At 50.7% G+C, this 27349-nt stretch overlaps 1 protein-coding gene across 3 annotated transcripts in view; it reads left to right on the top strand.

Moving 5' to 3' along the window:
* The first annotated feature begins 1426 nt into the window (after nucleotides 1-1426).
* The window catches only part of MRC2 (mannose receptor C type 2), a 53816-nt gene continuing 27893 nt past the window's right edge, over nucleotides 1427-27349 (top strand). Inside the window, exon 1 of one of the 3 annotated variants that reach the window (XR_009050071.1) lies at nucleotides 1427-1986. Coding sequence is in view for 2 of the 3 variants with exons in the window: in XM_057716820.1 (XP_057572803.1) it covers nucleotides 1866-1986 (121 nt within the window). In the remaining variant the exon portion in view is untranslated. The remainder of the gene's footprint in view (nucleotides 1987-27349) is intronic. The other 2 variants (XM_057716820.1, XM_057716818.1) reach the window with 2 other exon arrangements.

The following is a 27349-nucleotide window of genomic DNA, read 5'->3' as shown; positions in this document are numbered from 1 at the left end:
GACGCCTGTAAGGTGACTTCATGAAGAAGCATCCTGTGTTTTGGCTGCTCAGACAGGAAAAAAGAGAGGGGAGCTTAGCTGAAGCTGAACCCCCTCGTAAATAATGTGAGAAGGAGGAGGCCAAGAGGAGGATCTCCGAGGCAGCCCCAGCGTAGTCAGTACCCGCAGAGCACCGGGATCTGAGGACACATGCCCCACTGAGAAGATGTGTGCTAAAGGCAGTGGAGGCAGGCACCAGAAGGGACTTGGCTCTGGCAGACCTGCCCAAGCTAGCTGTGGAGTGCCAGGCGCTTTGCCGGCCTGACTGCTAACTTTTTTAGCGCCAAAATGTGGATAGTGGGAGTCCTTCCAGGGGACTCTAGGGGATTTTTTTTTTTTCCTGGGCACTCACTTTGGGGTCCTGCAGTCTCTGGATTGATATTTGCCAAGAATCTCAGCCCAGCAGAGATGGAAGGAGCTAAGTGAGTATCTCTGGCCCCATACCCTCATTGCAGCGGTGGGGAAAGATTTACCCAAGGCAAGTGTAGTAAAAAAGAAGAAAAACCATTGAATTTGTTATTTCCAAAAAACAGCACTGAGGTGGACAGCACAGGAAACAATAAAATTTATATTACAGTTTCATAGTGTTTTTATTTGATTACTCGTGGTGGGAGAACGTGAATCTTCTTTGCATTAGGGTCTCTAAATGTCTCAGTCCGGCTCTGAGCCCAGACATCCCAAGTAACTTTTCCGAGGTCGCTCAGGGAATCATATAAGAGGTGGGGCTGGACTCTAACATCCTAACTCTCAGCCCAGTGCTCTGAGCTGCGGTGACCTGTTGCATAAAACGGAAAAAGTGTGGCACGAAAGAGAATAACTTCTCTTTTATGAAATTTCCATTTAGTCCTTTGCGACCCGCCAGCAGCCCGGTTGCTGGTGGGAGTGATGATGTCTGTCTTCTGGGATGTCCAGTGGACAGGTTTTCCCTGGGTTTCTGGATACAGCCCCATCTAGCAAAAGCACTAACACCCCTTCGCGCCAGGGACACTGACACGGGGGTCACGCAAACGCTACACCAAGACTTGCCAGTGTCTGCGCTCCGCACAGGTCACAGGGACCCTGCCTCCCCCTCCCCCAGTCTTTGCCCGGGTGGTCGAGCCCAGGGCTCCGCCCCTTCCCCAGCAGGCCGGGGGAGGGGTCCCCCTCCGCGTGGAGGTAGGGGACGCGCGGCCTCCAGAGACGTCGGCAGAAAGCGGCGGGACAGAGGGGGCGCCAGTGGCCGGGGTCTGGCCGCCCGCTCAGCCGCGCGCCCCCGCCCCGCCCAGTCGGGCCGCGCAGCCCACGTCCCGCCACGCGGTGAAGTTTGCGGAAAGTTTTGCAGTTGCTTCCCCGCCCGCGCCAGCCGGGGAGTTGTGACGCAGCGTCTGGGGCTCCAGGCCCGGACTGAGGAGAGAGGGCAGGCGAGGCGGGGAGAGGGGGACGCGGAGAGCGCGAGAGAGCGCGCACGCCGGGGTCCTCCTCGACCCCGCGGACCCTCCTCTCCCGCCTGCCCCTGCCTCTCCCTCTCGGCGCTCTGGCTCGAGCCCCGGCCCCGGCCCCGGCCCCGCGCCCGCCCGCCCGCTCCTCCTCCCCTTCCCCTCCCACGCTGCCCGCTTCCCTTCCCCTCTGCCCCTCAAACCCTCCTCCCGGCTTCTGCGCTCCTCCCTCCGCCCTCCCTCCGCCCGGCCTGTCTCCTTCCCTCCTCCTCCCCTGCTCTCCCCGGGAGGCATCAGTCCGTCCCGACCCTGAGGAAGACGCGAGCCCCTCGCGGGCGGTCACCGCAGCCCACCACGCGCCGCGCCCGTGCGCCCTCGGTCCCCACGTCCCCCGAGCGCCACGCCGCGGGCATGGGGCCCGGCCGGCCGGCCCCCGCGCCCTGGCTTCGTCACCTGCTGCGCTGCGCCCTGCTCCTCGGGGGTCTGCACCTCGGCCGCCCCGGGCCCGCCGCCGCCGCCCCTGCCCTCCCGGGTAAGGCGCTGCCAACTTGGCCAACTTCGGGGGCCGGGCGGGGGGAGCGCCGGGGAGCGGGCCTCTCCCGACTTTTCCCTCCTTTTTCTTTTTTTTTTCCCGCAGAAGTGTGTGTGCGTGTGTGCGTGTGTGTGTGTGACTGGGTGTTTAAAAGTCGTCTCCACTTTTCTGAAAGCGGGGGAGAAGGGAGGAGGAGCGCGCCTGGAGGTGGGGGAGGACCTGAGTGGAACCAGATGTGGCGGGCGGCGGGGGAGGGGAGCCCGGGGGTCTCGAGCCGCCTCGGAGGAAGAGGGCGGGCTCTGGGAGGACCCCCCGCTCCCGCCCTCCCGGACCACCCGGCGCCGGCCCTGCCCTGGGCCCAGGGACCTGCAGGGCGCGTCCGGGGAAACCAGAGGAGGTTGCAGGCCGGGCTCCTTGCTTTGCTTCAGGACCGATGCGTTATGGTTGTTTTGAATTATTCGTAAGGACTTGTTTGCCCTTCCTGGCACCTCGGGGTGTTTGTATTTTCTTTTCCACACTTGGTCTTCAAGGACAGCTTTGTGGCATGCGGCATCCGCACCAGTTTAACGGAGCTCTGTGAGGCAGTTTTGTGCCATCAGAAGGATGTAGAGACAGGCTGGGCACTGTGTGTGTGTGTCTATGTGTGTGTGTGTGTGTGTGTGGGTGGGTGGGTGGGTGGGTGGTGTAGTGTTGTTTGGGTGGCTCTGGCCAAACTGGCACCCCTCCAGAGTGGACAGATCTTGGGCGGCAAAAGAGCTGCTAAACATGCAAAAACTCAACCAACAGAAAACAAAAACCCGAAGCTGTGCCTTCTCTTTCTGCCGCTCTTTCAAAGGGTGACAGTGAAGTGTGCGGACAGACAGACCCCTCACTAGGAATCCCAGAGGGAAAGGGAAGGATCTGCTTCCTGGGGGGGCTTTCAGGAGTCAGAGCTGGAAGTGCCAGGGAGTGTGGCTATTACAGCCCCAGTGCTGGGCCTGTCAAGCTTGGTCTTGCTTTATGTTTAATTTGGGGATGGGGCTGAGTGAAAGGGGACAGTCAGTGTAACGTGTGCAGGTTTGTGCAAAGTCCAGACGGCCCCCTGGAGGATCTGGGGCCTCTAGCCATAGCCAGTGCTTGCTGGGTTGGCCTGCCCCACTGATGGCGTGACGTAGGCAACCAAGACACGTATATGCCCAGATTGTGCCCGGATTGTGCCAGTGGGAGAGGAGGGGGCCGGGGTGATGCCTGTTCACACCGAGCAGAGCCCCCCTGCTGAATTCCAGACCCACCCGGAACTGAATGTCAGACAAACACAAACCAGGCAGTACCTCTCCACCCACTGCAGGGCAAGGCACCCAGGCTGTCCCCCTGCCTCCCTGCTCTGCTGCCTGCATCTCACTCCTCTGTGAAGGCTGGCTGGCTGGGAGGGGTGGAGGAGCATGGCCATTCCAAGAGCCCCAGAGCACATTGTAAAGCCAGGCCCTGGGAGAGTTGTGGCCAGAGTGCTGACTCGGCCTTTTCCCCTGTGGAGCCTTTGACAGAGGGAACTGGAAATGCCTGGTGAGAGGCCGGGGCGGGGGGCGCTCCTGGAGTGGCCCTCTGCCTCCTGGTCTCCTTCCAGCACCCCCCTTGCCCTTCCTCAGGCTGTGTCCCTGGGCTTGTAGCCCCTGTAGCCTCGGAGGGGCTCCTCCCCGGCGGCATTGCATTGATCACCCCCAAAGAAGCAGAAGCTTAGGTGTGGGCAGGCGTGGGTGGAGGGGAGCTGGAGATGGGGTGGGGGTGGCCGGGTGTCCAGGGCAGCAGTTGAACAAGAGGAGGATGAAGTTGTCACAGGTACTGTCCCTGTCCTGTTCCCTCTACTCAGAATACTCCTCTTCTAGCTGAATCCCTTCCTCATTCTTCTTCATCCCCCTGCACCTAACAAATTAGGTGGTCACTGGGAAGAAATTACCAGCACCAGAATCCGCATGGCCCCAGGAAATGCTTTGAGAGAGATTTGGCTTGGCAGGCCAGTGCTGCTGGGGTGAAACTTACCCTGGGGGTGGGGGGCGGTGGTGGCTTCCTGACCACCAGTAGGAGAGAGGATGGGGCACTGCAGCACCCCTAGGTGTGGGATGGCAGAATCCATCTTTTATCCATCCCCGTGGAGTACCCAGAGGAGCACCCCACAAAGCTGTGGCTGGAAGACCTCTTTGTTAATTGTAGTATGGATGCCTTTCTGAGCCTTCACTGCTCCATGCTGAGCCAAATACTTGGCGAGGAGGGAAGGTACAGAGGAGTGTAAGTTGCATCCTTAGAGAAACAAAATTTTGTTGGAGACAGAAGAAGCTGTGTGGGGCACAGGGTCACCAAGGCCCTCAGCGGGGAGGCAGGGAGGGGAACAGAGAGGGTGAGACCCGGAAGGCAGGCTGGGCTGCACTGTGCTGGGGATTCTGTGGAAGCTTGCTGGGCTGGGGTGGAGAGTTCCTGAGTGGGGTGGGGGAGAAACAAAGAGGAAACTGGCCAGGTTTCCGAGAGGCCAGAGTGGGGGAGCATCTTGCTGGCTGAAGGTGGTGGACTCTGGAGAACCCCTGGGAGTTTCTGAGCAGAGGAATGAGGTGAAGCTTCGAAAGAGGGTTACAGGGAAGCCCCAGGGATCAGGTATCCAGGTCCAGGAGTGAGGAGACCGTAGGAAGTCTCCCAGTGGAGACAAACTCTGCTGTCTAAAGGACAGGGAAAGAGGCATTCCTTTGGAAAGGCATCAGGTACTTGCTGCTGCTGCCAGAGTCAGCCAGACAGATTGCTTGCACTTCCGGCCCAGGTCCTGGGGAGTCATGGAGATCAGAGCCTTCTTCCTCCCCCCACCCACCCACAAAGTCAGTCTTTCTTGCTCCAGCCACTCACCTTCTGCGAGCTGCCTGGGCTGGGAGAGGGCCCAGCTGAGCTGCGGTTAGTTCTGACTTCCCACCCTCTGCTGGGTTGACCTGGCCAAGGTGGGGGTGCAGGCAGAGGAAGGAGGAGGGCTTGGTCCCCATTGTTCACAATAGAGAAATCTCAGTTTCCTGATGCCTGCAGGGTACGGTTGATTTGGGCCGCTGAGATTATTTCAGAAGCACTCTGAAATTCTCAGAAGAGTATTCAATGTAAGCGTTAACTAGAAGCCCCATCACACCCTTCAGAGGGATGAAGTGGTAACAGCAGTGGCTACCATTCTTCATGCGCTGGGTGCTGTGCCGCATGCCGTAGGGACCCGGGCTCGTCCGCCTCTCACAACCCTGGGACGTGTTATCACCCATCTCACACACTGGCAGTCAACAGACTGGCAAGGTTGTTCACGGAAGCCCATGCCGCCAGGAAGTGGTGAAAGCGAGATTCGAACCCATGTGTGGCTGCTGAGCCTGAGCACTTCGGTACCAGACCACGCAGCGTCCCGTAAAATGAACACTGTGAGCTGTGTGTTAGAGGCTAGAAATTTATGCTTTAGGGGTGTTCCCCCCAAAGCTCCACGTCCTCTAGAACATCCTCTTGATGTGTCCTCCTGAGAGGAACCCCGGAGGGGGGTAGACTGGGCGTCCTCTGTTACATCCCGGCTGTCTGGGCGCTGGTCTCCCCCAGGGGCCCCAGACGCAGGGACCGGGCCCCCCTCAGTGTCCTCGGGGGTCTGAGGTACCTGCCCCTGAGGGAGTGAAGGAGCCCGATGGAGGAGGAGCCCCACGTCCCCGCGGTCAGGGGTTCCTGTTCGTTGGTTCATTCATTCATTCACGTCAGTCAGGGGATGTCCACTGAGCCTGCGCAGTGCTGAGGGCAGGAGTGACTGCAGCCCACCTCCCCTGCACCTCCAGTGGGGGTCCCTGGACGCGGAGGGCCTGGGCATCGCGGACAGGAAGTGTCCCTTCCAGTTTAGTCCTTCATGAGATGAGGTGGGGCGCTTTCCCATAACTGGATCGTATAATCCTGGGTGGGGTGGGCCTGTGAGTGGTGACGCAGCTCTGGGAACTCACCCCGGGCACTGCAGAGCCCAGCCACTCCTCAGCTAGGCGCTGTGTCATGAACAGGCAGGCAGCGTGCAGGCTGTGTGGTGGCACCTGCGGCACCAGCCAGCTCCAGCCTCTCAGAGGACAGATTGGGTTGGTCCCCCACCCGTGGCCCCACGTGGAACTCCAGTGGTTACTTACTCTCCTGCCCTCCCCCCTCTTTGGACCCTCTGTCTCCTCTCCTGAGCCCCCTGACCATGTAGAGTGCTTCCATCCTGCCTGGCTGGGCCCAGGTTCTCTGCCACCCCCTCTCCTTCCCCCACCCCCCCACCCCCACACACTTGAGTTCCTCTGACTGTGCATCCTCTGTCCCCCAAAGCCCTGGTTGTGTTGCCAGATGGTGGCCATGAAACCGCCGCCTCTTCCCAATCACCCAGCCCCCCGGCCTTCCCGTGTTCTCTTCGGCGCGCTCTGCTCCTTCCTCCCTGAACCTGCACTGCTCCCCCTACCTCCCGGCCTTTGCACACACCTTTCCCTCTGCCTGGAATGTCCTTCCCCTCTTCTTGCCTAGCTGCCACTGCCCCTTCCTTCAAGACTCAGGATCCTGAGAAGGACACCAAGGGGTCCTGGTCATTGCCTCCTGGGCTCATCTGGGCTAAAGGGACACAAGCTGACAGAGGGCGAACACAGGACTAAACCCCAGAATGGAGGGGGTTTTCTCTTTTCTTCTTGGGGGTCACCTCTAGGGGGACACGGCGAGAAGCTTCCGTGGTGGGCTTGGAGCTCCTACAGGGAAAAACAAGAAGCCAGTTTCCCAGCCTCTGCCGACACCCTCAGAAAGTGTTTGGAAGGGGAGGCGGGCACAGCGCTCCCCACTTTAGACGGAGGCGGAGGGGGCGTGGCTGCGAACGCCCCGCCTCCCCTTAGTCTCAGATGTAAATCGGGAAAGGGTCGGTGGGGCTGTAATGAATGCCACTCGCCAGCTGTGTGACGTTTCTTCGTTTGTAAAATGGGAAAAAATCATAGCCCCTCATAGGAATATCGTAAGAAATGACATAATATATGTATGACACATGGTACCATGCTGGACACAGTCACTTCTTAGCAAATAATATTAAATCATTCCTATTTTTATTATTATTAGAGAAAACATGAATATCAAAGGACTTAAACATGAAAAAAACACACTCCTCAATATACAAAGTCCTAACTACAGCCACTTTTTTTTTTTTCATGAAAGTAGGTCTTTGATTACCTGTTACTGCTTGGTGACACTTTGCTAACTTCTGTAAGTGCCTCAAAGTAACCATACTTTTTCTGAAAGTAAATTTAAATCCTAAAGAAAAAAAACCGATCCTCAGCTGTCCTTATCCCTCAAGCCCCTCAATTTACTCCCCTCCTTCCCTTCTCTTCATCATGAAGCTTCTTCAGCTAAACTTCCTTTTGGAGCTGAGTTCCCTGGACTCTGCCCTTTCAGTGCAAACCGAGCCTGCCAGTCATCCTACCTCTCTGTAGCCTGCCTCCTCAGGAGTTACCAGCGGTCCTGGTAACTAGGCTTCCTAATTACTAAATGCAGTTCCCCTGTGCAGGCCTCACCTTGCAGCATGGGTGCTGTGGATAGCCTCAGTTTTAATGATACATGCTCAGTGGAAAACGATCAGACCATACAGGGGTAACATGTAAGAATTTTGAGGTCCTCCCTCCCCTCCACCAGCACCCTAACAGTAAGCACTGTCAGTAGTGCGAGGTAATCTTCCATTTTTTATGCATATGCACACACATAAATACTCCTTTTACACAAACAGGACATTTTATACTGTATAATACAATAAATTGTATTTATTTTTGTGGTGTTTCCATGACTGGCTTCAGAGCTCTGTCATTCTTAATGGTGCTCAGTAGTCCGTTGGAAGGATGTACTGTCTTTTTTTTTTTTTTTAGCTGCTTCCCTATTGATGGTCACTGTTTGAAAATTCTCCCTCCCTCTGGCCTCTGTGATGTGGTTTGCATCCTCGGTATCCGCCTCCTGGCTTCCATCCTCAGCCCAGAGCCCACATTGTTGCCAGATTTGTGATCCAAAAGGGCTGATTTAATCACCAGCAGAACAGAGTCTCAACTTTCTGAGTTGAGAATTTGAGGGCTTCCATGGTCAGGTTCTAGCTTTTCTCTTCAAACCCTTGAGCCAGTCAAATTCAGATGCCCTGACCCTTGCCCAGTGAAGCCCCTGCTCCTGCTTTTCTCTCCGCCAGGAGGGCCTGGCTCTGCAGGTATGGCTCTGAGTCCTCGCTCATACCTGCAGCCTCAGCTGGAAGGGGCCTTTCTCCCCAGACTCCTTTTCCATTTCATCGCTGCCGCCTGCCTGGTGAAGCCCCTTCCTCCCTTCCCAGACTGTAAGCACCTCCGGGACAGGGCTCTGTCAACCCTGCATAGTTTCCAGCCCTGGACACAGTGTCATTTAGTAAACATTTATTGAATCAAACAAAAAAAGCAACCAAGTGTTCCAAAGAGCTTCCCCCCCCCCAAGTTTTATTGAATGTAATTGACACATAACATTGTATTAAGTTTAAAGTATACACATAATGGTTTGATATTTGTGTGTATTGCAAAATGATCTCCACAATGTTTCATTAACATCCATCACCTCACATTGTTACAGATTTTTTTTCTTGTGATGAGAATTTTGTTTGTAGTAGTAGAAAGGCAATGAGGAGAGTTATCCTTCCAGAATTTTAGATGATGTCACAATCATGAAAAACATATGCTATTGAATTAAAATAGAAAAAAAGTCCAGTGGACTGGAATACATTTCAAAAGTAGACTTAGACTGTTATAAGAACTTAATGTGAGACGCCAGAAGCAACACACTGATAGAAAAAAGAATCTGTACTTGTAAAGGGTATTGGGCAACTGGATTATAATCAAAAATTTTTAGCTTCAGTTCTTAGCCGATTGCAATTGAGAAAATGCAGCTGGCAAGCTGTCATGTAAAAGTGCAAAGATCACTAGAAGTTAAAGAAATTAACTTTTAAAAAACACGTAATTAAACTAGTAAAAACAGAAAACCTAATCTTGACAGAACTGTGAAGAAACTAATATGTATGACCGGAGCACGTAAATTAGTTCAGTTTTTCAGGATTCAGTCTTTCAGACAAGATGTAAGAAACTAGATATGTAAGACTTAATATCCTTTGACCTCATAATTCCACTTGAGGAATTTGTAAGGAATTAATCCCAAAGAGGAAAAAAATGTTCCTAGAAGTACTATTTATATAGCAAAACAAATTGGAAACTATCTAGATGCCCAACAAGAGTGTGGCTAGTCAAACCAAGATATCTTAATAAGATGGACAATTTATGTAGTTCTAAATGACAAATATAGAACGAAAGACCGGGACTTCCCAGGTGGTCCAGTAGTTAAGATTCCACTCTTCCAATGCAGGGGGCGCGGTTTGATCCCTAGTTGGGGAACTAAGATCCCACATACCATGCAGAGGTGCAGCAAAAAAAAAAAAAAAAAAAAAAAAAAAAGACGAACTACTGCCAGTATGTGGAAATATATCTAAGAAGGAAAGTTCTCATGACCACAAGGCAATCTTACAAAATAATATATACACACACAGGTAATAAGTGAAAATGCATGCCTGATCACTGACATGCATTTTCTCATTCACACAGTTAACTGTGTTTTGTTTTTGTTTTCCCGAGCACTGACAATGTGCCAGGTGTGGTATTTGTTGCTGAGGACACCATGGTGAACAAGCCAGGCATGGCTCCTACCTTCCTGAAGCTTATATTTTAAGGTCAACTTCCCAGGCACCCCTCCACCCCCACCCCCTGCCAAGTGTAGAGAAACATTCTAGAGGCAAATGTGCGATGATTTCATTTTAGGTGCAATTTTTAAGTTTGTTAGAAGAAAGATGGAAGCAATAGACTGCTTCGAAATCTCAGACACAAGGTCAGGAACCTGTCTGACCGCAGAGAGAACAGCACTGAGTCAGACAAGCTTGATCAAATAGGAATTCAACAGGAAATGGCCTTGCAGTCAGTCTTGGTCCCCGAGGAAAGCATTTTCTAACTTCATAGATGCTTAACTTCATTTCTAAAGATCTGAGGATCCTTGGTCACATTTGCTTTGCCTCACTGTGTGTGTATATGTGGGGGAGGGGAGGTGAATCTTTGAGTTAGTTGCAGACATGACATTTCACACCAGTTCTTAACCATGTAGCAACTAAAAACAAAGACATTTTCCTATAAAACCATAATACCATAATCACATCCAAGAAATATAACAGACACAATAGTTTTTTCTAATATGTAGTTCATGTCTGAATTTCTGCAGTTGTCCCAGTGATGTTGGCTGTTATATAAATCCAGGACTCAATTTGGTATTGTGATGCTTCAGTCTCTCTCTTTTTTTTTATTTAATTAATTAATAAATTTATTTTATTGGCTGTGTTGGGTCTTTTTTTTTTTTTTTTGCTGTGCGTGGGCTTTCTTTTTTAGTTGTGGTGTGCAGGCTCCTCATTGCCATGGCTTCTCTTGTTGTGGAGCACAGGCTCTAGGCACGTGGGCTTCAGTAGTTGCAGCACATGGGCTCAATAGTTGTGGCTCACGGGCCCTAACGCACAGGCTCAATAGTTGTGGCGCATGGGCTTAGTTGCTCCATGGCATGTGGGATCTTCCTGGAGCAGGGATCGAACCCTTGTCCCCTGCATTGGCAGGTGGATTCTCAACCACTGTGCCACCTAGGAAGCCCGCTTCAGTCTCTTTTAATCTAGAATAGTTGGCCTTTTTGTCTTTTATGACATTGCATTTTTGATGACTTCAGGCCAGTTGTTTGGTAGAATGTTCACAGTCTGAATTTATCTGATTGTTTAATCATTAAATTAATGTTAAACATTTTTGGAAAGAAAACCACAGGGGTGGGACACAAATGTGTCTTTCCCATTGTTATCATGTTAAGTCTGTTTGTTCCCTTATTGGTGATGCTGACTTTGATCACTTGGTCAGGTGGTGTGAACCTGATCTCTCCACTAAAAAAGTACCTTTTCTCCTTTGTATTTAGTAGATAATCTAATAACTAAACTGTATTCTTAAAAAAGCAAAGTTGCTCATAGCAGCACTATTCATAATAACCCCAAACTGAAAACTACCCAAATGCCCATCAATAAAAGAATGGATAAATTGTAGTGGCTCCGCACAGTTAAGTTGTGTACCTGCGCAATGAAATGAACAACGTACAGCGACATGCGACAGTGTGGATGAAGCTCACAGAAATACTGAGCCAGATGTAAGGCATTCACACCATGTGATCCCATCTATATAAAATACAGAAGAGGTAACACAGAGCTATGCTGTTTGAAGATGGGAGAGCGGTTACCCTTAGTGGGAGAAGTTGTAACCAGAGGGAGTCCCAAATAAAATTCAGAAGAAAAGCAGGGAGGAGCTATCTGGAACATTTTATGGCAAGAAGCTCATATAAGCCAATGAGAAAAACACAGGAACCTCCACTAGTTTTAAGGCATCTAAGATTAGAATAGTTGAAGGACTACCAGTGTCTAGTATGCCTCTGGAAAATGTTTTAAATCACTAGCAAATAAAAAAAGAAAGGCAAGATACCCTTCACAAAATGCCAACAAAGACTGACATATGTTCAATATAATATTATTTGTAAGTAAGAAAAATCTGCTTACAAATTGAAGACCAGTAATAGCTAGGGAATGAGTAAATGAAGTGTGGTATATCATATCATGGAATAGCAATAGCCATTAAAATGGTTTTGTTGTTTTTGTTTTTTTAAATAAACCTATATTTTCTTTTTTATTAATTTATTTTACTTTTTATTTATTGGCTGCATTGGGTCTTCATTGCTGTGCACGGGCTTTCTGTAGTTGTGAAGAGTGGGGCTTCTTATTGCAGTGGCTTCTCTTGTTGCAGAGCACGGGCTCTAGGTGCACTGGCTTGAGTAGTTGTGGCTTACAGGCTCTAGAGCACAGTCTCAGTAGTTGTGACGCACAGGCTTAGCTGCTCCATGGCATGTGGGATCTTCCCACACCAGGGCTCGAATCCGTGTCCCCCGCATTGGCAGGTGGATCCTTTACCACTGTGCCACCTGGGAAGTCCCAAGCTTGAACCTCTTGATTTTGCACTTATCATCAGCCGAGTGTTTACATAAGGGACAACGGGAGAGGATGCAAACACTGTAATACGAGTTTGCATTGCGAGAATACTGGGACATGGAATTCTGTAAGTACTAAATGGCAGTCCATATGGACAAAATTAGCATGCAAATCAGAAAGGTACCAGTCAGCGGACAGGCTTTTAGAAGGCTTCCTCCTTTGTGAAATCTTTATGATGCTTTTATATAACATTGTGTAACAAATGAGAGAAATGGAAACCACATTAGTATTAACTAAACACATATCATCCGCCAGGGTCAGTATTAGGCAATTCCACATGCACTGTATTTTTAATCCTCACATTCCTCCATTTCACGGATAAGGAAATTGAGCCAGAGAGGCTGTGAGCCAGGACTACATATCTAGTAAGTGGCTGAGCAGGGGACACAGTCCACGTCTGTTTGGTTCCCTGCACTGTCTTCTTTTATTTTGTAAACAAATAAGAATGCATTATAGGACTTCCTAGGTGGCGCAGTGGTAAAGAATTCGCCTGCTAATGCAGGGCACACGGGTTCGAGCCCGGCCCTGGGAAGATTCCACATGCCACGGAGCAACTAAGCCCGTGCGCCACAACTCTTGAGCCTGTGCTCTAGAGCCCATGAGCCACAACTATTGAGCCCATGTGCCACAACTATTGAAGCCCACACGCCTAGAGCCTGTGCTCCACAACAAGAGAAGCCACTACAATGAGGAGCCTGCACACCACAATGAAGAGTAGCCCCCGCTCGCCGCAACTAGAGAAAGCCCCCCGTGTGCAGCAACGAAGACCCAACACAGCCAATAAATAAATAAAATAAATTAATTAAAAAAATTAAAAAAAAAAAGAATGCATTATAATATAATGCATCACCTAACCCATCACCTAATCCAAACAGAGAACATTATGATACTTATATCTACCTATGTGCTTCTCTCTCTCTCTGTTCCTCCCACCCAACCTCTATTTTGTGTTTCTCCATGACTTGCTTTTAAAATTTTTCATTCTTGGAGTATAATACAAATACAGGAAAGTGAATAACCAAGGATCAGATCCAGCAAATAGGAACATTACCAGTATTTCAAATGCTTTTAAACATTTTTCCATAACCTCATTAGACAGGGGTATTTCTTGGCGAATTATCTGTTCATGTATTCTTGATCATCTCATTTCTTCAAGTCGTTGTTTTTTGGCTTTTGTTTTTTGAATTTATTTTTTGGCTGCTTGGGTCTTCATTGCTGTGTACGGGCTTTCTTCTAGTTGCAGCAAGTGGGGGCTACTCTTCATTGTGGTGCACGGGCTTCTCATTGTGGTGGCTTCTCTTGTTGCGGAGCACAAGCTCTAGGCATGTGGGCTTCAGTAGTTGTGGCACGTGGGCTCAGTAGTTGTGGCACACAGGCTTAGTTGCTCCGTGGCATGTGGGATCTTCCCAGACCAGGGATTGAACATCAAACCTGTGTCCCCTGCATTGGCAGGCAGATTCTTAACCACTGCACCACCTGGGAAGTCCCTCTTCAGGTCTTAGGGGCTTAAAACTACTGGGTCTCTATATTTTCCTCATTGGCTTATAGGCGCTTCTTGCCATATGTGTTAGAAATCTCCCCCCCCCAAACACATAAAAACAAGCAAACAAACAATACCAAGGGACTTCCCTGGCAGTCCAGTGGTTAGGACACCACGCTCCCACTGCAGAGGGCAGACGTTTGATCCCTGGCAGGGGAAGTAAGATCCCACATACCTCGTGGTGTAGCTGAAAAATAGCAAAAGAAAGAAAGAAAGAGAGAGAGAGAGGGAAGGAGGGAGAAAAGAAAGAAAGAAGAAAGAAAGAAAAAGAAAGGAAAGGAAGAAAGAAATATCTTTTCCCTGTTCATTGTTCATTTAAAAAAATTGGGGTGGGGGAGAATTCCTGGTGGTCCAGTGGTTAGGACTCTGGGCTTTCACTGTGGAGGGCCCAGGTTCAATCCCCGGTCAGGGAACTAGGGTCCCACAAGCCACGGCATATATATCTATATCTGTATCTATATATGAAACATCTTTTTTATCCCCCCTCCTCCTTCACACACTTGGCCTTTTTAGTAAGGTTTGTGAAGCCCTTTGGGGTCAGACTGGGTTCTTTCCTTCATTGGAAGGCTAGTCTTCACCCTTTTATGCACCTGCACCTTTCCTGTTTCACTCATCCTCCCTCCCCCAAGGCCCTCAGCAGCACATCTGAACTTGTGGGGAGCTTCAGTTAGCAAGCTTGAATAAGGCTGTAGAGAGACAATGTTTATATATATATGTTTTCAGGATCAGAATACATTTTTGTGAGTGTAAAAAATGTTACCTATTCATAGTACACAATTCAAAAAATAGAACAAGTTACAAAAAAGAAAGGTTACCTGAAATTTCATCACTAAGAAACAGCCACTATTAACATTTTAGAGAATATCCTACCAAACTGTCTCCTCTCCTCTCCTTCCCTCTCTCTGTATAAAACTTTACATAGATATTTTAGGGTTGATTTGTAACATTCTTTCATATGCCAATATGTCATCTGTGTATTTCCACTCAGTGCTTCCATTGGCTGCATAAGATTCCGATGTACCTTACTATCCCTTGCTGGACATCCAGGTCATATCTCTTTTTAATTTCCAAACACGTAATTGTAGAAAATACAAAGAGAAGAAAATAAAAATCACCAGCTACCCCATAAGTCAGTGATAGCCGCTGTTAACACTTAGGCATGTACAGTGGTTCTGAAACTCTGGTGAGCCTCAGAATTACCTGGGAACCTTGTTTACAATCCAGATATTCCTTCATCCTGAGATCCTAATTCAGTAGGTCTGCTGTGGGGCCTGGGTACTTGCTCTGTAAACAAGCACCCCTGGCGATGTAGAAACCCAAGTTTGATAACAAGAATGCACAAAGGGCTTTTCAGACTTTGCTTGATTTAAAAGAAGATAGAAATAAGGTCATATGATACATTCTGTTTTTTAAAATCAGTTACAGTGTGAACCTCTCTTCATGTCGAAATACTCTTATACATTGATGACTGTTGTCTGCATAGTATCCCATTGCGTAAGTGTATTTCAGTCAACACCGTATTGTTGGACATTAATTTTCCCTCAATCATTGTTGCTATAAATAATGCTGTGTAGCAAAATCTTTGAATAGATTCTTAATGATTTGTTTAAGTTAAATTCCTAAGACGTGAACTCTGGGTCAAAGGTCTGTGTTTTTTTGTTCTTGTTTTTTTGTTTTATATTTTATTTGGCTGCGCCGGGTCTTAGTTGCAGCTTGAGGAATCTTTGAGTTGTGGCACGCATCTGAGATCTAGTTCCCTGACCAGGGATGGAACCCGGGCCCCCTGCATTGGGAGCTCAGAGTCTTAGCCACTGGAAAGTCCCAAAGGTCTGTGTTTTTGAAGGCTTTTGACACATGGTGCCGCATTCTTCTCCAGAAGGGTCACCCCCCGGGGCTGCTGCCACCATGGGCCCACTTGTGTGGGGCAGTGTGCTGAATCGTTCCATCTGTGGTCTCAACCAGTCCCGCCGGCCACGCGGCGGGCAGCACCAGCACAGCTCTTGGCACGTACAAGGTGCTCGGTACTTGTTCCATGCGGTAAACGGGAGTATTTTCTCCACCGAACAGATGAGGACACTGAAGGATGAAGAGGTCAAATGACTCGTTCAAGAGCAGGAATTCAGAACCCACCTTGAACCCAGAGCCAAGTGCTTTTAACCATGCCGTTGATTTTTAATTAACATCAGACAGAGAGGAACTGTGATGGCTGTTGGGAGCAGTACTTTTTTTTTATATGGTCCTAAAAATATACTGAGGAAATCAGGAAAAGGGAGTGCAAGGGTGGGGAGAGAGAAGGATTCAGAGGACCCTCGCAGACATTCCTTAGTAGGTCAGGTCTGTCGTGTCATTGGAGGTCTGGGTGATGTCACAGTGGTAGTGATGATGTGGTCTTGTGTATATATTTGATCCTTTGTAGCTTCAAGGGCAAAGCAAGTCAAACTCCCCAAACACTGAGCACCGAGTTGGGTTCTGGGAACCCAACTTGGGAAATGCAGAAAGTTTGGTTCCTTCAAAGATCTTAAGGTGCCCCCTGTGTCTCCTGTCCCTCTGTTTTATTTATTCTAGAAACATTACAATAATATAATAGTTATGCATAATCCCAACCTTCTGGCACAACAAATAACTTTCCACCTCGCCTGGTCCAGCTCAGTGCAACACACAAGTATTGAGCACCTGTTGTATGCCCCGGGGAGATGAATGGATAAGACACAGCTCTTGCTGTGAAGGAACCATTTAATGGGGGAGAGAGACCCTAAAAGAATCATGTCATTATCCCCATAGATCTGTCCCTGTAGATCTCCCCAGAAGCCTGTAGAGAGGCAGGGAGGGTATTTTTGTTTTTTGCGGTTTTTAAAATTATTTATTTATTTATTTATTTATTTATTTATTATTTTTGGGGGGGTACACCAAGTTCAATCATCTGTTTTTATACACATATCCCCGTATTAGGGAGGGTATTTTTGAATTCAGTTCACAGGTAAGAAAACCGAGTCCCCTAAGGTCATTTACATTGTGATGGCAGAATCAGAACTGGAACTCCTAAACTAGATTCTCAGCCTGTGCCGCCGCAACCCTTTCCTCCTCCCATTCTGGGAGCCCCACTGCCATGTGACTGCCTGAGTCCCAGTGAGGGTCCCACGCAGACTCTGTCCGCCTCCTCCTGTCCCAGCATCTGCCACGCCAAGTGGTGTGGGACCTACGCCACCTCCTTCCACACTCCCTTCCAGCTGCGTGTTTTGTGACCTCATTTTCCCTTTATGACTCTCCCTGGAGTTGATTTCTGCAGAACCAGAATGTGGCGGGGAGAGCAGCACACCCCATGCTGCCCTGACCTCCCCAGAAGTCCCTCTGCTTTCCCATCACACTGTCCACGGCCTCTTCTTGCATCTCCCTTCCAGGTGCACCTGAGGCGCGTCCAAAAGCTCAGAGGCCAGAAGCAGTTGATAGTTGCCAGGGACCCACCCAAGGGAATTGGGGGAGGACTCTGCATCTGGACTGTGGATTTATTTTTCTTTTAATTCTTCTGAAGAGCAGCTTAAACACTTGAGTCCTTGGCTTTATTTACTCTTATCATTTCCTCTTATCCAGATTGCAGCATCTGCTGAGCCTGATTCCCAGGCTCCCTGCTATGAAACAAACAGATTCTTGAGCTCACGGCCCCCATCGGGCCAGAAGCTCTTCAATGTCAAAAAACAATAATGGCCTTCCATTACCAAGTGCCAAAGGCACAGAGCACCTTTAAGCATTTTCTTGCTTAATCTTCCTAGAAACTCATGAGATGGATCATATTGGTGTCTTCCCCAAAGTGAGGCTTGCGGAAGTGAGGCCACCAGCCCCAGGGCCTGTGAAGGGGTTTGAACCTGGGTGGGTCCAGATTCCAGGCCCCCCTCCTAAGCCCTCCATCGAAGGTGTGGGCAAGGAAGGTTGCATTGGTCTGTCACTGCAGAAGTCAGTGAGCGTTTAATCTTTGGCATATAGTTTTAGGGAGATCCTGACAGTTCTCAAGCAGAAAAGACCGCCAGTTGGGACTTCCCTGGCAGTCCATACTCCGCACTCTCAATGCAGGGGGCACGGGTTCAATCCCTAGTCAAGGAACTAAGATCCCACATGCCACATGGCATGGCCAAAAAAAAAAAAAGATTCTAAATTCATTTAACTTTAGTGTTGAGAAGCCGGAGCTGGTGTGTTCATTAAGAATATGCAGATTAAAGGAGGCACAAGCCACCCACATAGATTGGGGTTGGCAGATATTTCCTCAGCATCCAAGCTCCTGCTTTGGGGAAGTGAAAACTTTGGGGTTGTTTTGGTCGAAGGGACAATTTCTTCTTTTTATTCTTTTTTTAAATATATTTTTTACTTTTTAAATTAATTTTTCAAATAAATTTATTTATTTTATTTTTGGCTACATTTGGTCTTCGTTGCTGCGCACTGGCTTTCTCCAGTTGCGGCGAGCATGGGCTACTCTTTGTTGTGGTGTGTGGGCTTCTCATTGCAGTGGCTTCTCTTATTGCAGAGCATGGGCTCTAGGCATGTGGGCTTCAGTAGTTGTGGCACGTGGGCTCAATAGTTATGGCTCATGGGCTCTAGAGCACAGGCTCAGTAGCTGAGATGCATGGGCTTAGCTGCTTTGCGACATGCAGGACCTTCCGGACCAGGGCATGAACACATGTCCCCTGCATTGGCAGGCGGATTCTTAACCACTGCACCACCGGGGAGGTCCAAAGGGACAATTTCAATCAACCAACACAGAGGAAGTAAAAATAACCATTTGTTACCTACAGATCCCAGAAAAAAAGGATGAGGGGCAGAGGGTTGGTGGCACGATGGGCCAGGGGAAGGGCAGCCCTCAGTCCCAGGTCACCAGCTGGCAGGACAGAGAGAGCAGGGTAGCAGGCACCTAGTGCTTCCGAGGTGGTTGAGGGCTCAAGGACTCAACTCTTAAGTGGTTATTTTAAAAGGTGCCCCCCAAAAGCAAAGCAGGAACTTGTGGTGGGAATCCCAAAGTCAGACCCTTATCTAAATGTCCAGACTCTGGGTTGGGAGCAGGCTCGTCATACTGTAAGATGCTGAGGCAGCAACTCCAAGAGGTTGTTTTTCTCATCACAACTTGAAAAAGAGTGCCATGCCTCGCTTCGAGAACCAAACAAGTCCTCCTTGAATGTTGCCACGTCGGAAGGTCACAGAACTGCCAGAGAGAGGAGCAAAAGCTTGTAATGAAATGTGTCACAATATCTCAAAAGCATATCGTGCTGTGTTTCAGACATGTCTCAGGAAACAAATGTAGTGTGTCACAGGGACGTTGTGGTTGCAGGGCAGTGGAGCCTAATTCAGAGGGGACGCCCCCCTCTCCCCCCAACACACTTTTTTTTTCCAGGTTTGAAATAGGCACAACCCTCTGGTCATTCTTAATAGAGACCAGAATATTGAAGAATGTTTCTCCACTCTGATAAAAACAATCCTGCGTACGTGATAACATTTGGCCATTCTCATTCCACTTCCATGTTGGGGTGGGGGGTGCAAAATGGGGGGTGTGGGGGGGACTCTGCCAAACCGGTGAGCCCCCTCTCCGGTGAGCAACTCCACCCAGAAACCGTGACTGGCTCCTTACAGACAGGCACCTGGGCTCAGTGTTGTCAGGCCTCCCAATGTTTCTGAGAGAAGCTGGAAATTCAGATTTTTATGTGAAATCTCTCCCGTTTTCAATGTTGGCTCACTTTTCTTTCACATACCGTGAAGGCCAAATGCACCTTGCCTGTGGGTTCAGTTTAAAGTACCTGGAATATTGTTTGGAACTAACCAGTCTTCTTGGTCTCCCATCTCTGCTCTGCCCTTATTAACTGTGTTATCAAGAGGATTGATCTCTCAGTTATTAAATACCTCAGTATCCTTATCTGTCAAATGGAAATAGGAATTTTATTTACTTCTGAGCATTGCTGTGAGGATTAACAAGAAAGCCCGGGAAGCCAGTGCCTGGTACCTAGCAAGCACATGGTAAATATTAACTTGTATCCTCGTCCTTAAGTGCAGGGGGACCGTATGTCCTCGTTTGCCTGGGACAACCCTGGCTCAAGCTTGTTGTAGTGCTGTAACTGTTACTAACTCCCCTTCTCATTCTCCATATGAGACAACAAATTCTATGGTCAACTTATATAAACAAATAATGACAGGATGGGACTTCCCCGGTAGCACAGTGGTTAAGAATCTGCCTGCAGGGAACACGGGTTCGATCCCTCGTCCTAGAAGATGCCACATGCCGTGGAGCAGCTAAGCCCGTGTGCCACAACTGGTGAGCCTGTGCTCTAGAGCCCATGAGCCACAACTATTGAGCCCATGTGCCACAACTACTGAAGCCCACACGCCTAGAGCCCGATCTCTGCAACAAGAGAAGCCACCACAAGAGAAGCCTGCGCACGGCAACAAAGAGTAGCCCCCGCTTGCTGCAACTAGAGAAAACCCGCGTGCAGCAACAAAGACCCAACACAGCCAAGTAATTAATTAATCAATTAATTTAAAAAAACAGGCATGATGCTGTTCAGGACTTGAATGAGGTTTAGTCCTCATGGAAAGGTCATGGTTCTAATTGAATGTCCTTGGACAAGTCACTTAACCTTTCAGTGTTTCAGTTTCCACATTCTAAAGGATTGACAAGATGAATTCTAAGACCCTCCGGTTCTTATCAGCTGTCTTTTGACAGACATCCAGACTATGCTAGGCAAATGCCAGGGACGTGGAGAGGCCAGGGATAGAATTTGGGCCCTCAAGGGGCACTTAGCTAGTGAGGAACTCACTATGTTGTGTGAATGGTGGAGAGGGATCCTACCCTTTTTTTCTATATTATTTGAAAGACTGTTAGCTAGAAATTGTTCATAAAATACTCGTGAATCCAGTGTTTATATTTGAAACCTCAGTTTCTCACAAACAAATCATTACATTTCAGTTTAATTCGCTACACCTTTCCCTTTTTTTGTTTGAAAAAAATTCACTGTGGAAAATATAGAAAGGTCTAAAGGAGAGTCTTCCTTTCTGTTGACTCTGCAGTAAGCAGGGGGGCTTCTAATATTTTAGCTTTAAGTTACTGCCCCCACCCCCACATCCCACACACTTCTGCAGCAACTTTGTCAAAGCTAATTTTTTTTCTTTTTTTTTTTTTTTTTTTGGCCAGCCGTGACTTGAGGGGACCTTAGTTCTCAGACCAGGGATTGAACCAACACCCCACCCCCAACACACACACACACACACACACACACACACACACACACCCGCAGTGAAAGCGAGGAGTCCTAATCACTGGACCACCAGGGAATTCCCAAAACTAAACTTTTTAGAAGTTGCGCTCTCTCTTTGTCCTGGTGTCTCCTAATAAATCCTCTCACTCATTCATTTGTTCATCCTAAATCAAGGAGCTTCTAATCTAGCGCTGGGGCTGGGGCTCTCCCGTCCATGATTTTATTAAATAATCTGCTGACGATGCCCACAGATAAATAAAACAAGCGTGGCTCCAGAGAGGCCGTCGGGGCCTGCGTTAACAACGAGTCGGTGGGCACTGCTGGCGGGGATGGGATCGCCGGGAGCGGGCGGGGGATTTCGGCGCGGGGATGGACACGCCCCCCACCCACGCGTGCTCCCTTCCAGGCGCGAATACCGAGCTGGGCCGGGCTCCAGCCCCGGGGCCTGAATCCCGCCCTTCGCTGGCCGGTCAGTGAGCTTGGGTTGTGCCGGCCCAGAAAGCCACTTCCTGCCACGACCAGAGCCGGTCGTTGTTGTGAAAGTTGCCCCCCGGGGAAGGAAGTGGCTTTGGGCTGTTTATTTTGGCTGCGGGCTAGCAGACGGCGCCGGGAGGCCGCGGACCCGGGGTTCGCGGAGCTGGACTGGGGAGCCATATGGACCTCGTGGCTGGGGGCGGGTATCCGCGCCCAAACGCCCCCCGGGCGCGCGGCGGAGATGGGGGCGGTGGCAGTGGGGGGGCGCATCGCGGAGGGAGGGCGCACGGCCTAGGTGGGGGTGCACTGCGGGGGAGGAGGGGGTGCAGCGGCAGCGAAGGCCCGGAACTCCGAGGATGGGCGGGTCCCAGCACCTCAGGTCCTGGAGGTGGACCCGCCCCTGGGATGCTCCGGTGAGGAAGAGACGTGGGGACCAGGCAGGGGAGCGAGGACGCGGGAGTTACCCGTGAGCAGAGGGTGCCAGTTCCCCCCAGAGCTGAGAGGCGAGGTTGGGCTCTGCACCCCACCCCCGCCCTTCCTATCATTCCTACAGGGCGGGGCCTGGGAAAGGACAGGGCGAAAGACCGTGATGCTTTTGTCTGAGAAGACAAAAGCCAACAGGGGATGAGATCAAACACCATTAAATCTCCATGGGGGAAGGTCAGGGAGGGTGAGGATGTGAATCCCAGAGAGCCCTAGGGACCAGCCCCAACTCAGCAGGCACCACCTGCTGGACCCAGGCACAGCCGTGGGAGGGTGAAAGTTGCCTTTCGGAATTTACCCGAATTCCCATCCCCCCTTCACACCATCCTTGTGCATTTATTAGGTGACAAGCCCGTCTTAACCCATCCTCTGCCAGAATTTGCTTTAACATCCTAATAGAACAGAGCATATCATAACGTGCAACACAGACATGTTAAGGGTGGAGAAGAGCATCTCTAAAAACGCATCATAGAGGACGTTTACTGGGGCTGGAGAGACTGAGCGAGAGGCACAGCACACACGTGTGCGTGTGACAGCAGCGGAGCCTCCGTGGGGCTGTGTGTGTTCGGTTTTGTCACATGCTCTGTAAGCGATGGAGGGCGAGCAGTTTGGCCTGGCTGGAGTGGAGGGGCAGCTGGGGAGGAGGCGGGAGAGTGTGAGAAGCCTGGAGGGTGGACAACAGAGAGGGAAGCCCACATTAGCCCAGGGTTCTGGTGGGGATGTCGCACACTTGGGCAGGATATTGGGCCTCAGAGTCATGTGACTCCCCTGCCCTCCATAGAAGGAATGCCCTGTCCCCCTCCATGTCCAGTGTGCGTGCAGGGACGTGGACGCAGCTTCTAGAAGAGGGTGGCACAGGGTGGGGTGCCGGGTCCCCAGGGTTGGCCCCTCAGCAGGGCGGGGCTGGCAGGTTCTGCTGACTCCGACATTTCCAGGCCTGGCCTCAGGGCCAAGCAGCTCATTGAAAACAGCTGCTCCTTTTGGCTGGAGGCCCTGCGGGCGGCCCCTGGCTCTCCCTGGGATGACCCCTGGCCTCTGCATGGCCTGGGGAGGGGTGCCGACAGGGGAGATGGGGGAGAGGCGCAGAGGCTGGAAGCCACCCTTGCCACGCCTTCTGGGACCAAATCTGGTCAGCTCCTTCCGGCTCGCCAGCTGGTCCCTGGTCCCCAGCTCTCTAGGAGCTGAGCCAGGCTGGGGTCAGTTGGGGCGCTGTGTCTGCAGTCCTTGCTCCTGCCATTCCCCCAGCTCACAGCACCCTCCGTGTCCTTGTCTCTGCTTGTGCCTTTCAGGGTTTTGCTTGGCATGCGTCTCGTTCAGTAGATATTTGTGGAGAGTCTGCTGCGTGCCGGGCACTGTGCTAGAACGAACTTCCCCTCTGCTTCCTTCACATGATGTCTTCAGCTTGTAATGGGGAGCAGCCGTCTCATCTGAGGTCAGACCTCTGGCTGCCTCTGATGCTGGGCTGAGTCCGGGAAGCTGCAGGGGCAGCTGAGAGGTTTGCTGCTGAGAGGCAGACCGCTGTGAGCCTCTGCACTCAGCCTTAGGACCAGCACATTGTGTGTACCTTAGAGCAGACGGGAAAGGAAAGGAGGCCACAGCGACCCTCAACCTGGAGAGAGGAGATGGGGTTACTCAATGTGCAGCAGATAGAGATAAAACCCAGTTACCTCTGTGCACAGGAATCAATTTCCAGGGTGATGCCCTGGATGTCTGAGAAGCAAGGAAATATGGGCTCCACACCAGAAAGGTTCCTGCAGTTACCTGGGAAATCTGTTTCTATCCATTTACCCCCAACCTTGCAGTATAAGTTAGATCTGACTTTTGCACACTTGCTGATGTGTTGCTTGTAACTTTTTCATGGCTTGCTTTGTGAGTTCTGCATCTCCAGCTTCACTCTAAACACCTCGAGGGCAAAAGCCATATCCTTAATTTCCCTGTAGTGCCTAGTTCAGTGTTTCATAAATTCTTGTCATTGTCACGAATGAGAAAGCCTGTGGGGGAGCAGCCCGAGAGGTGATCAGGAGGATGGGGTGGGTCCAGCCTCCAGGCACTTCCTCTGATGTGGCCCAGTTGCAGCCACTGGCCCAAGAAGCTCATTACTGGTCTGACTGTCAGAGGGGATCCCGGAAGAGTGCCTTCAGGAGAGTAAGGAGCATGGACCAGTGTTCCAGACTAGGAGACAAGCTCTGGCTCCAGGACTTAGGGTTGTGTGTTTATCAGGATTCTTTGCTTACGAGGACAAAAACCCAATGCAAACCAGCTCAGAATGAATGAATGAATGGATGAATGAATGAATGAAAAAATAAATAAATAAAAGGGGGTGTGGCCGCAGATGATCCTGAGTGATGCACTGTGTGGAGGAGGAGCTGTAGGAACTCAGGGACGGGGGCTGGATGTTCTGTACCAGGAGGACTCGCTTCCTCTCCTTCCATCTCTCAGCTCCGCGTCTCTTTCTTTTTTTTTTTTTTAAATAAATTTATTTATTTATTTAATTGGCTGTGTTGGGTCTTCGTTGCTGCACACAGGCTTTCTCTAGTTGCGGCGAGCGGGGGCTACTCTTCCTTGTGCACAGGCTTCTCATTGTGGTGGCCTCTCTTGTTGCAGAGCACGGGCTCCAGGCGCATGGGCTTCAGTAGTTGCGGCACATGGGCTCAATAGTTGCACTCATGGGCTCTAGAGCGCAGGCTCAATAGTTGCGGCGCACGGGCTTAGTTGCTCCGCGGCATGTGGGATCTTCCTGGGGTAGGGATCGAACCCGTGTCCCCTACATTGGCAGGCGGATTCTTACCCACTGCGCCACCTAGGAAGTCCCCCACGTCTCTTTCCATATTACCGTCTCCCTTGCCTACAGCAGAAGGCTCTTCTCCTCATCGTAGGAAACGTGGCTGTTGGCAGCCCCGGTTTAGCCATCTCAACAGAGAGAGAAGACATCCGTGTGCCAGGAGAGGACTCTGATCAGCCCTGTTTGAGTTTAAGCGCCAATCACTGTGGCCAGGGAGGTGGACACGATTATTGGTCAATAGGGGCCTGCCTCATGTCCACTCAGGTAGCTAGAGATGCAGGAAAATTCTTTATAAATGACCAGGGGAAGAGGGTGGGTAGCTTGCTGGGTAGGGAAAAACAAAGACCAGAGACTGTGGGCAGCTCCGTGAGGTCGGAGATTCCGTTATCGCCTCTGAATCTTCCATGCAGAGCCCAGCCCCTTCCAGACCGTGTGGCGACAGGGCCAGGTTGTATCTGTGTGGCTCATCTGTACACCCTCTGTGCCTGGCACCCTGCCTGGCACTTACGAGCATCTCAGGGAATATTTGTCGAACAAATGAATGAATGACGTGCAGTTGGTGCTCGATGCACAGTTCTCTGCCTGGCTTCATTCATTTGTTCAGCCTGAACAAGTGCATCGTGACTCTGAACTGGGTGCCTGGTGTTGTGGTGTTGGTGTGGCTGCCGCCCAAATACAGGGGGTCGTCCTTGTCCTTGCTGAGGACCCTACCAAGGTCCCAGTGAGGGCCACTTCCACTCCCTGCACTGCCACCTGAGGCTCCCCGGGCCAGAGGACCGAGGCTAGGAGGCTGTGTAAGGCTGGAGGGGGCCTTCTAGGGACGGGGGTGGGGCATTGGGCCTCGGCACTTTGAGCTCCTTCTGCGGCTTCCTGTGCCTGCCGAGAGCGCGTGGATGCAAAGCGCAGAGTCAATTCTCAGATTCCTGCTTCGCTTCCCTCCCGCCTGAGCATCTCCAGCTCAGCCAGCTTCATCTCTGCTTCATCTCTGCTTCCATCAGCCCCTGGAGAAACAGCTTCCTTTCTGGGAGGACCCAGACCCGCCCCATGACTTTGGATGGAAAATGCTTTCCCCAGAGACCCCCCGCAGCCCCGCTTGGCAAAGCCCGTGGGTTCCAACCGCTGAGAAGTCCCCTCAGCCTCCCCTCTGCTCTGCGCCCCTCCTGCGGGCCTCCCTGCTGCTCCCAAATTCCTTGTCCTTTTCTCCTTTGTTGCCAAGGCAGTTCTATGACCCGCGTCCTCACTGTCTTCCTCCTCCTGATCCGGATCCGCAGTGACTTCAGAATCGGAAGGCCCAGCTCCCTCCGCCACCCCCAGACACCTGGACTTGAAGGGCTCATTTGCCCTTGTGTCCTGCTGTGTCCAAACCCACTGTTCTCTAACTAGGACGGTGCTGTGTGTTTCGTGGCGTTCCCGGTGTTGCCTGGGACGTACTGTGCACATAGCAGACACTCCAGGGAGATATGTAGATTTGAACCCAGAACCAAGGACAGCAGAGGGAGGAGAGGACTTGTGGCAGTGATCCATGTGACAGAGGGGGAAACTGAGGCCTTGAAAGGCACTGTGGTTGGGCATCCTCCTCTCTTCCCCTCTGGGCTTCAGTTTCCTCATCTGTCAAGTGGTGAGAAGATGGCATCTCCCGACCACATGGGCCTCTTTTGGACCCTTCGTTTACCGTTTGTTACGACCGCACAGCCTGGCCAGAATTGATGCAGCCGATGCGTGGATTTTCTGGGGAGGAAAGGAAGATACTGTCCCCCTGGGCTGCTATGGGCTCCTGTGATGTTTGGGCTGCATGTCCAGCCCCGTCTCTGAGAGCACCTATAAAAGCAAGCACTACTTTCTCGCTTTTCCGGTCCCAGGCCCTTTCCCTACCCCCTGCCAAGGGCCACGTTCTATTACTGACTGTCCTTGCTGGAGTGGCGTTTCTGAGACTCCAGTGCCCAATCCAGTCAAATGCTTGGGCAGGCCTGGATCAAGTCCTGGGCCAGTTTATGACTCCTGCAGGGGGGCTGGAAGGGAAGGCTGGGGCGGGGGCGACAGGGGAGGATTAGCTGCGGCAGCCGCTCTTGTGGGTCCTTCAGGAAGTCACCTGTGTCTTGTCCAGGGAGGACCCCCATCCTGGCGCTGTCAGAGACTAGAGTGACCAGTGACGTCCTCACCAGCCTTCCCACTGTGACGTTTCAGTCACCCAGCAACGGGAGATGTGGGCACTCTCTTTTAGGGAAATGAATTTGGCAACTGGGACAGGAGCAGAAAGTTAGACTGATTGTGATTGCTGTCTAGGCGTGAAACTCATTCATTCATTCATTTGTGATTTTATTAAGCATTACTGTGTGTCGGGCAGAATTATAGGTACGGGGGACCCAGTGTGAAGATAAAGTCCTTGGAAGCTTCTGAACAAGAGGGGAGACAGGAAATAAGCAAAACCACGTCAGATCCTGAGCTCTGGTTCTGGAAATGGCAGGTTAGCTTGTGTTCGTCGAATTCTCTGGCCAAGAGTCCTTATCGACTAAGGACAAAATATAAAATACAGTGGACTGAGAGCAATCTAAACTAGCCAGATGCTGGGGAGGAAACAGTCCTTGAAAGAAAAGATGCAGATAAGGTAAGTGGTTCGCTTAAGCAGCTTTTCCTCCTGAGAGTGCTGCCCAGTCTGAGGAGCTCAAACAGCTTGACTGGCCAGAGCGTGGGGCTACCGGAGAAGCTAAAAATCAAGAGGGAAAATCCTGGAAAGGCAGGAGATG

Source organism: Hippopotamus amphibius, chromosome 17 (genome assembly GCF_030028045.1).
Source record: "Hippopotamus amphibius kiboko isolate mHipAmp2 chromosome 17, mHipAmp2.hap2, whole genome shotgun sequence".
Taxonomy (NCBI): domain Eukaryota; kingdom Metazoa; phylum Chordata; class Mammalia; order Artiodactyla; family Hippopotamidae; genus Hippopotamus; species Hippopotamus amphibius.
Note: the sequence above shows the minus strand (reverse complement) of the source record. Positions and strands in the feature narration are given on the sequence as shown.